This window comes from Musca domestica, unplaced genomic scaffold (assembly GCF_030504385.1).
Source record: "Musca domestica strain aabys unplaced genomic scaffold, Musca_domestica.polishedcontigs.V.1.1 34, whole genome shotgun sequence".
In the NCBI taxonomy this organism is placed as follows: Eukaryota; Metazoa; Arthropoda; class Insecta; order Diptera; family Muscidae; genus Musca; species Musca domestica.
In genome coordinates, this window is record NW_026712313.1 from 2014649 (window position 1) to 2027242 (window position 12594).

Here is a 12594-nt window from a genome sequence, read left to right on the forward strand (position 1 = left end):
TTGGGAGAACAACAAATTGACGGAAACTATGGATTTTTAAGAAAATGTATTTCTGTGGCTCCTGATTACAAAGCGTGGTTGGCAAAAGATTTTTTAGGACTTTCCAGTTATATAAAATGTGGATTTTTATACCCTACAACACTATGTGTTGGGGGTATTATAAGTTTGATTGGGCCAAAAATTATGTAACACCTTGAAATATTGGTCTCTCTGAGATATCTATGTCCGTCCGTCCGTCCGTCCGTCTGTCCATGTTAATTTGTAATCATTCTACAGGTCGCAATTATGATCCGATCCTTTGAAAATGAGGTTATGGTGAAAATAGAACCCTATTGCTTTTGCAGATGATCGCAAAATATTAAGGGGTATAAATGGACCAAAAACTGAAAAATTTTCTGATTTTCCAGTTGCTCTACAGGTCGCAATTGTGAACCAATTGAAGCGGAAGTTAGCATGGGGCTACAGCTTAGGGCTGGGCAGAAGCGTTCTAATTTTGATGCTCATCGGATAATTTTTAGTGGGTGAGAATGACCATAACATTTGTGTTAAATAAAATTCAAATATTCCATTAAACCGCGAATATTTTTAATCCCGACGAAATCACAAATAGACGAAGAGTTCAAACCTGACCGTTACGTAGATGTCGATATTAAATATAGCGGACATATATAGCGAAATATATACAATGTATATATTTTTATATGTAGGGGATGTAAGCTAGAATGCTTATATCTCAAGAATGGCTGGACCGATTTGGACAAATTTTGTCAATTCAGAATGCCCTCTTGGCGTAAAAGGAAAATATCTGAAAACATTGCATAAAAAGATGTAGGTTACAAGGGTAGGGTTGGACAAGAAGGGCTAGGCCTATTGTTTTCAAAGATATCCGCAATATATTTAGAGGTTGAAATGGACCAACAACAAAAAATGTTTCTGATTTAACAGCCGTTATAAAGAGCACACATAGAAACCAAAGGACACGATATCTCGCATGAAGTTAGAGTTTAGGACAGTGGGAGGCGATATCCGAAATACACAAAAGGCGAATTTCTGTTTTTTTTTGCTGATTTCGTTGACGATTGTAGCCAAATATCGTAGACAAGCAAATCATATAGATGAGTGTAAATTTGGAGATACAGAGGGGCCTCTTGCTTTTGGAGATGGATCACAAAATATTTAGGTGCTTGAATGAACCAAAAACAGAAAAATTTTCCTGATCACACAATTGAAATCAATCGACACGCCAGATAAGAGAGTTAAGGACAGGGAAGAATTCAAGCATTTTGGATGACCATTGGACTATATTTAGCTGTAAAATGGACCACAACAATTAACAGCACGACGGAGTGCGTAAATATTGGGAAAATATCCCTTGTCAAAAATAATATCTGGGCAGTGCTCTATGACATAATTTCAAATGCGAAATCTTCCAAAATGGATTTTTGATTTATTTCTTTTAAATACTTCCAATATTTTATGTTCAAAAGGCGTGTTTATTTAGATTTCACTGCCAAAAATGGTTAGTTTTTTTGGGGATATCATTGATTTAACAGAATATTTGTAGGATTAATAAGGGTAAGATAGTAAGGGCTTCCTGCTAACAAAACTCATAGAATTTAATTTATTTCTGAGGAGGTGCAAACAAAGCAATTTTTTCTTGAAAATTCGCTGCGCTTTGTTCTCTTTTAAAAATAAATTCATGCTTTTTTAATTTTAAAAATGTTGAGAAATCTCAAAAATGTGCTTACAATTTTATTTTCATTACAGGACTTCACATTAACATTTTAAATAAAATACCAAACTGTAATTTCATTATCAAATACCAACTGCCTTTCCGCATGAAATCATCATAGCGCATTGTGATTATGCCTATATTGCTTCTGAATACGCCAACATACTCGACGAACATAACGCAAAACGTTATGTTACTGGAATATAATAATTGCTTAATTAAAAATAGACTGTTAGCAATCAATCATCATCAGCACGCCAATCCTGTTGCCGCCGAACAACAAATTGAAACTTGCCAATCTACAAAGATGTCAACACCTTCGGCGACGGGAGCTAAATATAAAACAACAACAGCAACGACAGCAGCAGTAGCAACGACAGCAACCACACCGGAGACGAATGAAATAACAAGAAGCGCCTTGGAGGCAGCTAATATGTACTTGCAACAACAGCAGCAGCAACAATTTCAACGTCAACAACTTCATCATCAACAACAGCAGCAACAACAACACCAGCATCAGCAGCAACAACATTTGTTGATGCAACAACACATGTTGCAACAAAATCTATTGTCAGCCGCCAATTCAACATCACCTCTGCAACATTTGAATAATATTTTTGGTTTGAATTTTAATCCAGCCCTGCAAAACTCTCCTTCCCAATTAGCCACGGTACCCTCGCCGGCCGCAACAATGCCTCTAGCCGCCTCCTCCATTTTCCACATACAAAATAATTTACAACATCTGCTGGCCGGTATTGCTCCGCAACAGCAACAACAATTCAATCAACTCTATCAGGAATTCTATGGCAACATGTTGCCGCAACATTATCACGAACAGCAAATGTTGCGTGAGCTGATAGCGGCAACATCAACGGCCCAGACGGATATACTTCCGGTTAATAGCATGATTAAATGTGAAACACCCATGGCAACGACAACAACAAACACATTGTCTCAAGACACAGCACCACCACCAACACTTTTGGCCACCCGAGTTGCTGGTGGTGTGACAAACATGCTGCTGGACGATGAGGTGGTCGAGGACAACCTTCCTGGTGGTGGTGGCAATACACCAAAGACCGGTGGTGATAACGATGCTCATGGCGGTGATATTGACGGTGGTGCCATTGGCGGCATTGCTCCCAATCATAACGATTGTAGCAGCGGCATCGGTAATATGGCTTCATTAGAGCAACAACATAATGAGACAACGCACGCCAACCAACATCAACACCACAACCAGCCCCACAGCCACCATCAGCCGACCAGTCAATACCAGTTGAGCCAGCCACCACACAAACAATACCAACAACAGCTGGGTAATAACAAATTGCCCAAAGCACAGTCGGCCACCTCACACCAAACAACAAGAGTACCGACAACCACACCAATAACAACAACAGCAACAACAAACAGAGAACCACAACCATCAACATCAGGTCTGGCTTTGGCCAACAACCAACCGCCTGATTTGTCGGAAGCTGACATTAAAAGTGACGTTGCCGGTGGTGGTGGTGGCGGTGTTGAAGTTACTAGGTCTGATATCGGTCGTGGTAATGCATCATCAGTGACACTTCAGACACCTGTTAATAACACAGCAACATTAACAGCAACAACAACAAGTGGAACGACAACAACAACTTCCAACGTCGGGAAATTGGGTAAGTTAAAATTTATTTTTACGAACTATTTTGAAAATATATTTTCAAATTTTATATATCATCTGTTCAAAGAGGGAAATATTGCAAAAATTAAGGACAATTTGAAATATATGTTTGCGTCCTTAAATTGGAAATTTGTACCGTTCGTAAAAAAAAAAAAAAAACAAGTAAGAAAACCCTACAACACTACAATATGTTAGAAACGCCCTTATGTCCAAATCCATTTTGGAAGATTTCGCTTTTGAAATTACGTCACGGAACACTGCCCAGATATTACCCTTAGCATTTTGAGTAGGGACATTTGCCCAATATTTACGCACTCCGTCGTGCTGTTAGTCGTTGTGCTCCATTTTACAGCTAAATATAATTGCAATCTGTATATAATAAACCTAACCTGTGTTGTAAGGTGAACAAAAATTACAAAATGTATATTTCAATATTATAAGTCAAACTGAAAAAATCGCATGCGATAAAAAATTTGAAAAAATAAAAAAATCACTAAATACTACAAAATCTATATTAACATCATTATTCGCACCTTTTTATGAGATTTTTTTAGATGTTATACTTTTATGCCAAGAGGGCAGTCTAAATTGACAAAATTTGTCAAAATCGTCCAACCATTCATGAGATATATGCATTCTAGCTAACATCCCCTCCCTTTGTATATATACATTGTATACATTTCGCTATATATATCCGATATATTTATTATCGGCATCTACGTAATGGTCAGAATTGGCCTGTTCTTTTATTTGTGATTTCGCAGGGATTAAAAATATTCGCGATTTAATGGAAAATTTAACTGTTATTTAACACAAATGTTATGGTCTATTTCACCCACTAAATATTACCCGATGACCATCAATATTGGAAGGCTTCTGGCCAGCCCTAAGCTCTAGCCCAATGCTAACTTCCGCTTCGATTGGTCTATAATTGTTACCTGTAGAGAAACTGTAAAATCAGGAATTTTTTCAGTTTTTGTTCCATTTCAACCCCTAAATATTATGCGATCATCTCCAAAAGAAATATAGTTCTATTCTGACCTTAGCTTCACCTCAATTTTCAATTTCGTGAAGATCGAGCCATAATTGCGACCTGTAGAGTGATTACAAATTAACATGGACAGACGGGCGGACGGACATACATAGCTAGATCGACTCAGCTCGGCGAGATAGGAAGATCCATATATACTTTCCTATGTGGGAAACCAATATTTCGTGGTGTTTCATAATTTTTGGCCCAATCAAATTTATAATACCCCCAACACATAGTGTTGTAGGGTTGAAAAGTGAAAATGGACTTGAAAAGTGAAAAATGGTAAATAAAGTGGAGAAGTAAGCAAGGTAACTCAGAATTGGGTTGAGTATTTTTTAGTTTTTATGCCCTCCACCATAGTATGGAGGCTATATAAGGTTTGTCATTCCGTTTGTAACATCTCGAAATATACATTTTAGACCCACAAAAAATATTTATTCTTGATCAGGATAAAATTCTATGTCGATTTAGTGATGTCCGTTCGTCTGTGGAAATCACTGTAGCTTCCGAACGAAATGAAATAGGTTGATAAAGTTTTTCTCAAATGTATATTATATCTGTAGGACTTTTGGTATTAAAAATGGGTCAACGTGGACCTACGTTTTGGTATAGTTCCCATATAATGGTACCTCCCTATTTTCGGTTTTTTTGGTGATTTAAGCGACATTATTCACAGGAATTGTATCAAATTCGGCATTTGAAGTTCGTAATAGATACGACAATCTATGACAAAAATTGTCGGTAAAGGTCCACGTTTTGGCCCCCATATAATGGTTCCTCCCTATATTATTCACCGATTTTTTCGCATTTGAATATTGTAATGGCTTATGACAAATGTTGCCTTTTCAGGCCCACGTCGTCGTAAAAACCATTACATAATGGCTACATTCAGTAGTTTTAAGATTTTAACAGAATTTTTAACGGATTTTATTTTTTTTGGAAAATTGCCAAATTCTTTCCAAATGGTGGAGGGTATTCAATGTTCGGCCCAGCCGAATTTAAAGCGTTTTTATTTATTTTTCCTTACAACAGTTAGCTAACGCAGGATATCATTCGATTGGTTAAACATGTTCCAAATCAGCATTAGGGTACAATAGCTATCTACAACAAAACCAGTGTTTGTCCAAATTATCCCACACCTCAATTATACCCTCAGCTATATGACCAGAGAGGGTATATATCATTCGATACGGTCAAAACGTGCCTAGTCGAAATAACGGTTTTAGACCCTAGGTCTCTTTGGACCAAACCCGTTTTAAGATATTTGGAGTCGATCTAGCGATGTCCTTCCGTCTGTCTGTCTGGCTGGCTGATGCGCACGATAACTCTCGAAGGGAGTATCCGATTTGGTGCAAACTTGGTACAACGTAATATAATAATAGATGGGCAATATCGGTCCACTCCTTCTGGTACCTCCCACACAAAATGTCAAATTTTCCAAAGAAAATAATTTACTGCACATAAAGAGAAATGATAATTCGATTTTACTCCAATTTTTCGAATCTTAATATTTACATCAATGCTAGGTCAGGTGTGAAAATAGACAATATCGGTCTACTCCATCGAGTACCTCCCCCACAAAGGGTCAAAATTTGCAATAATTTTAAGTTTTATAAAATGTGATTTAGAGTCCGATTATCTTCAACTGACAAACATCGCAATATTTTTATTAATCAAAGGTCTGGTGTGAATATGGAATATATAGGTCCACTCCTTCTGGTACCTCCCCCACAAATATTAATATTCATGAAGCTCATAAAACACGAAATTATAATCAGATTCTATTCAGACTTGGCACATCTCAATATTTCTATCAACACAAGATCTGTTATAAAGATGGGAGAGATCGGATCATTCCTCCCCCACAAAGGGTCAACATTTTGAATAACCAAAATGATTATAAAACCAAAAATAAGCATCCGGTTCTCTTCAAATTACTCACATCACAATATTTTCATTAACCCAAGGTATGGGGTTAAGATGCGATATATCGGTCTCCCTCCTTCAAGTACCTCCCCCACAAAGGCTCAACGTTTTGAATAAACTTGAAACTTATAAAACGTGAAATTGACATCCGATTCCATTCAGACTTGGTACATCTAAATATTTGCATCAAGAGAAGATATGTTTTAAAAATAGTAGAGATCGCATCACTACTTCTGACACCTCCCCACATTGGATTCAAGATTTTGTAAAACAAAACGATCAAAGAAAACGAAATAAACATCCAACTCTCTTCACATTTCACACATCCAAAAAGTTTTGCTAACACATGATCTATTGTGAAGATGGTATACAGGGTGAGATAAAAAACTGTAACAAACTCAAACCCCATAATTTTTAATTTTTTTTCATATTTTTATTGAATGAAAGCAAGAAATGCCCGAATGCTGCTCTGCGATATTTTAGCCCATTCCCGGCGAAGCACTTGCTTGAGGTGATTGACATTTTGGTATTTTTTTAGTGCGAACCTTGCTTTCCAAAATACTCCAGACAATAGTCCAACGGTTTGGTATCCGGAGATTTTGGTGGCCATTGTGCGCTGGAAATGAAGCGAGGAACCTCATTTTGTGGCAATTTTTGGGTGGCGCATGTTGAGTGCGATGGTGCTGAGTCTGTTGGAATGTCCAAGGACTGCGGCCAAAATAAATGCGTGCCAAAGGCTTTAATACACCCTCCAGAATATTTCCGCGATAATATTCGGCATATATTCTGATGCCTCGGTCCATTCATACGAGCGGAGAGCGACCATGGGCTATTATGGCGGCCCACACCATCACCATGGCCGGCGCTTGAGTTCTGGTGGCCAACCGAAGGTGCACATTTTCAGCTGACCTTTTTGGCACATAAACACGATCAATTTGTTTGTTTACAAACTGCTGGACAACGAATGTTTTCTCATCGGAGAAAACCAAATTCGGCAGTTCACCACCAGTTCGGCCAAGCGAAACAACTCTTTAGCTTTTTTGGGTTTATTTTTGTTCCGTTGCGGTGTAAGTTCTTGCAATTTTTGGAATTTCAATGGCTTTACCCCGAGCTCATTTTTCAATATTTGACGAATAGAATATTGCGATATGTTCAGCTCACGACTCATTTTTCGGCCACTGCGACGCGGGTTTCGATCAAGGCGCTTCTTAACTTTTCAAACCATTTCTGCTGATGTTGCTGTTTTCTTCCGTCCACTTCCTTGAGGTCGGGCTGCGCTAAGAGTATCACGGTAAAGGGCGATGGTGCGATACACAAAAGATTTATTCACATTTAAATGCTGGATTGCTCTAACGATAGCCATTTGTGATTTTTCGCACTATCACGTTTGAATTCCATCGAATAATTTTTTTTTCTGGAAAATTATCACCAATATGCTGGAATAATTTTAACAGCTGTCGGACGAGTGGCTTAGAAATGACAGAAGTCTGAAGTTGGTTGCAGTTTTTTCATCTCACCCTGTATAAATATTCAAATTTAAAAAATATTTATATTTTCACCAAAAATTAAGGCGATAAGAAACGGATTTCCTCCGAATCTTATTATATATTTTATTATAAATCTCCAAAAATGTAGCAAGTTCAATATGCATGTTGAAACACTGTACCGCATGCATTAACAAATGTTTGCCTTAATTTAAAATTACACAACATTTATATTAAAGACTTTTAATTATTTGGCATAATTTTGATATGGCTTATGCACAAATCAACTTCAAGCTGATATCATTATACAAATTTTCGGCAATTTCCTGTTCCACCTGAGTACTTTGCCGCTGATATTAAAAAGTCACGAATGTACTAAACAAAAATAAGTCTTGCAAATGAATGCTTTAATTTAAATTACCAAAAAAAAAAAAAAAAAAAACAACAGCAAAAATGCACTAAAATATGAATGAATATAATAAATTCCAAAATAAAAAAAAAAAAAATGAAAACGAAAGGAAGCAGGGAAAACAAAGCAAATGTTGTTGTATGTAAAATGAGACCATAAAACTTAATTTCTGATATTTAGTAGAAGCTCATATATTTATTTTTTTCACGAAATTACGTTCGTGTTCTGCACCTCATCTCATTTTAATATCATTAGTCATTAGCGAAGATCGCATTTTGATGGAGTTTTTTTGCTTTTCTTTTCTGTTGTTGATGGTTTTGAGTTGCTGTCTTCCTTTTAATGTCTGCAAGTGGATTTTCCATATCTTTTCGTGAATATTGCATACATTATTTAGGTAATAATAATATTTTCGATTTATTTGTATGCAAGAGGACAATGTTCTAAATTTTATTTCTTTTATATGAGTATTTTCATTGTTTATGATGTTTTCCAGTCTCAGGGCTTTCGTGGCTCACTATCTGATCAAAACTACATTAATTTGAATGTGTTATTTTTCATTGTACCCTACACTGGAAAGGGATGTATTTAAAACTTTATATACTAGCTGAACCCGGCGAGCTTCGCTACTCCTTTTGCTTTTAAATGCATTCCGATGTATTTACTATTAGCATCGGTACCGGTCGGAATTGATCTTTTCGTCTATTTGTGATTTCGCCCGGATTAAAAACATTCGCGGTTTAATCGAAAATTTGACTTTTGTTTAACACAAATGTTATGATCTATTTCACCCACTAAATATTACCCGATGACCATCAAAATTGTAAGACTTCTAGCCACCCCTAAGCTCTAGGCCCATACTAACTTCCGTTTGGATTGGTCTATAATTGCGGCCTGTAGAGTAACTGCAAAATCAGGAAATGTTACATTTTTTGGTCCATTTAAACCCCTAATCATCTCCAAAAGAAATAGGGTTTTATTCTGGCAATAGCCCCACCTCCATTCTAAATTTCGTGAGGATAATTGAGGGCCATAATTGCGACGTGTAGAGTGATTACAAATTGACATGGACGGACGGACATACATAGCTAGATCGACTCAGCTCGGCAAGATGGAATGAGGGTCACTGATAAAGTGTATGATAAATGTACAAAGGGGTTTTTGGAAATTCCCACGAAAAAAGTAAAAGTACGAAAAGTACTACATTTGGTGCCATTTCGTATCATGTGAATAGTTAGAGCTAAAACTTGAAAATTGGAATATGAACCAAGGTTGAGGAGTAGGGTCGATGCAAGGAGGTAGTTTGGAAGTGTCTACCCATATATACGGAAATATACGAAAAGTACTAAACGGTACTAAATTTAGTACAGTTCGAAGTTATAGGAACTGATGGAATTGGAATCCTGAAATTACTGGTGGAGATTAGAATTGGGATATGAAGGTAGTTTTCGAAATTTGTACTAACGTGCACGAAAAGTACTAAACGGCACAAAATGTGGTACAAATTCGATTTCGGTGAACCAATAGAGGTTGAATGCTGAAATTTAGTAATAAGATTACTAGGCTGTATAAGTTTTAGTAATTTCGAAAACTGCGTGCATACCTCAGGTATGTAGTTTTCGAAATTAATACTTATGTGTATAAAATGATACTAGCTTTGGAATATTTCGGACATGATTGAAACAATAGAGATAGTATCCCAATATTAAAAAAAAAAAATAAAACTAAGATCAATGACGGAGTGTAGAATTGGCATATGGATGTAGTCTTGGAAATGTGTACTTATATGTACCAAATTTGGTACAATTTGTATTTGGGTAAACCGTAAGAGTCGGAATCACGAAATTTGGTATTAAGATTACTGTTGGAGTGTAAGATTGGTATATGTAGGAAGTTTTGGAAATTTTTACTTATGTGTGTACTTATTTGGTACAATTTCGATTTGGGTGAACCAATAGAGCTGGAATGCTAAAATTTAGAAATGCGATTTCTAATGGATTGTATGATGCAGGTTGTTGTGGAAATTGATACTTATGTATACTAAATTTGGTACAAATTGGAATTACACTGAATTTTAAAATTTGGAAAAATTTGATATTAAGGTTGTCCTGCATCCCATATTTGCACGAAATGTACTAAATGGTACTAAATTGGATATTGGATGAAGGGATAAACCTGGAATCCCAAAATTTGATACAGATGTCACTGTTGTTATCTGTGGTTAAGATCCGAAATGTGGTTTTCCGAAATGGGTACTATAGTTGTAAGAAAAGTTCAAAATTTTGTATTGGGTGAGGAATAGAGACGAAATCCTGAAGGTTGATATGCATGTCAATTTTAGGTGTCTGTGTTTGGGAGAAGGATCTAGTTTTGGATACCTGTACTAAATTTCTTAATCGAGGAATATTACGAGCTGAAATCCTGAAAATACTAAAAGCTCCTTAATTTGGTGTTCGGTGAAGGGTAGGAATCCTGATCCATATTGTTATTTGTAGTTTAGAGAGGCGGGGGCTTTCGAAATGCTTGCTACTAACCATTGGGTTATGGTCATTGTTGATGTCTACCGTAGAGAGAGATGAAGGTGGTTTTAGACATGCGTAGTTAACTGTACGAAAATTTTTGTCATAAGTTTTGGATTGAGTTTTAGGATATAGTTGGAATTCTGAAATTTGATATGGAGGCCACTGTTGGTATACAGTTTTGAGAGAAGGAGATGGATTTGATAATGTACACAATCATTTCGAAAAGTCCTAAACTAACTAACTTTGCCGTTGAGTGAATGAATAGACGTTGAATCCTGAAATTCGATATTGAGATCACTGTTGGTTTCTAGGATTTGTGGGCTGCGGCGGCCACGTTTTATTAAGTTAGTACAATGTATTAAGTTTTGTTTGGAAATTTTGAAAAAAATGTGCATTTTGAGTACTAAAATGAACTGGTGGTTCGAATATGAAATTTTAAGGTGGAATTTGCGCCGACGAAGTAGCTGCCGGCGCTTCGTCTTTAATTCGAATCTTAGCACATATATTTGAAATAAATTGCGGGAAAAACTTGAATTTGAAGAATAAATAGGAATCGCCTGAAAGCTGAAGCAAACACATAATTTTATAAAAACTTTTATATGAAATAAGCATTCAAAACGCAGTACAGGGCGATTTTTTGCTATTTATTATTTGACTACACTGTATAAACAGCTCAAATACGTTGTGTGTTTTGTTTCACTGTCAAACATTTTTATTTCCACTGTTTTATGAACGAAAAACGCTGGCAAATTACTAAATTTTATTATCAAAATGCCCGCTCTTTAGAGGTTTTGTCCCTATAAAATAGATTGGTACACTCTGCAAACGTCCCCACCTCACCATATTTGAAAAATATTGGTGTAGGGTATGTAACTATTTCTTATTATAACATGTTTTCAGTTGTTTCCCTTCTGTCTCAACCGAATCTCATATTTTTCTATCCGCTGCACATGTTTACTTTTTCGGGGGTTAATAATATTAATTATAATTATACACGCGATCTTTTATTTTTTTTCTTAGTTTAAATAATATTATAATACTCAAAATATTTATGCTAATGTTATGAGTTCAGAATTGCAACACTATTATGGAATTACCACCGACTTGGTTTTTTGCAATCATGTCGTTTGTCTGATTTTTCGGTAGCAGCTTATTTCGGTATGAATGCATAATTTTCATATTAATTATATATATATAAATACGATTATGAAGTGTTTATGGGTGATTGTGTAAAAAAAATTTTCCAAAAAAATATATAATAATAATAATAAAAGAATAATGGTTGTCGATTGGAACGATTTTTGTAAATAAATTAATATTTTAGAGATCACAATTTTCTATGCAAATTCCTAAAAATTCAATAAATGAACTTGTTTTTAGAAAGGAAAATTTATGGAATATACGTTCTAGGAAAACACCATGGAGATATATTTTTTTTTATTGCTAAAATTAATTGAATTAAGCCACATAAACCTTTCTTCAATAATCTCTTTCTACAGACGATGTTTTTTTTTTTTTTTTTTTTTTGATCTTTGAAATTCTCAGTAATGAAACCAAAGTGTTAAATTTATCATCACTTCACAATCTTCTTCTAGATGGTGGAAAACATATAATTAATTCTGACAATGGATGGTCTTGAAAAGGTTTTCCATTAACAACAGCAGCATGAGGCATTATTGGCGGTATATTTTTCCTTTGTAATTATAAAGCAAATATTAAAAGCAAAGGAAAATTGATTTAGTTTGCAAGCTTACAACCAAGCCAAAAGCATAATATTTTTGCGAATCCATAATCAGATCAAAATTGTATCTGACAGTATTTGCCC

At 35.7% G+C, this 12594-nt stretch overlaps 1 protein-coding gene across 1 annotated transcript in view; it reads left to right on the forward strand.

Annotated features, from left to right (window-relative positions):
- LOC131803825 (myb-like protein AA) overlaps positions 1-12594 on the forward strand; it is an 84840-nt gene that overhangs the window by 37034 nt on the left and 35212 nt on the right. The window contains exon 2 of the mRNA XM_059125545.1: positions 1768-3393. Coding sequence (XP_058981528.1) covers positions 1866-3393 — 1528 coding nt within the window. The 5' untranslated portion in view covers positions 1768-1865. The remainder of the gene's footprint in view (positions 1-1767; positions 3394-12594) is intronic.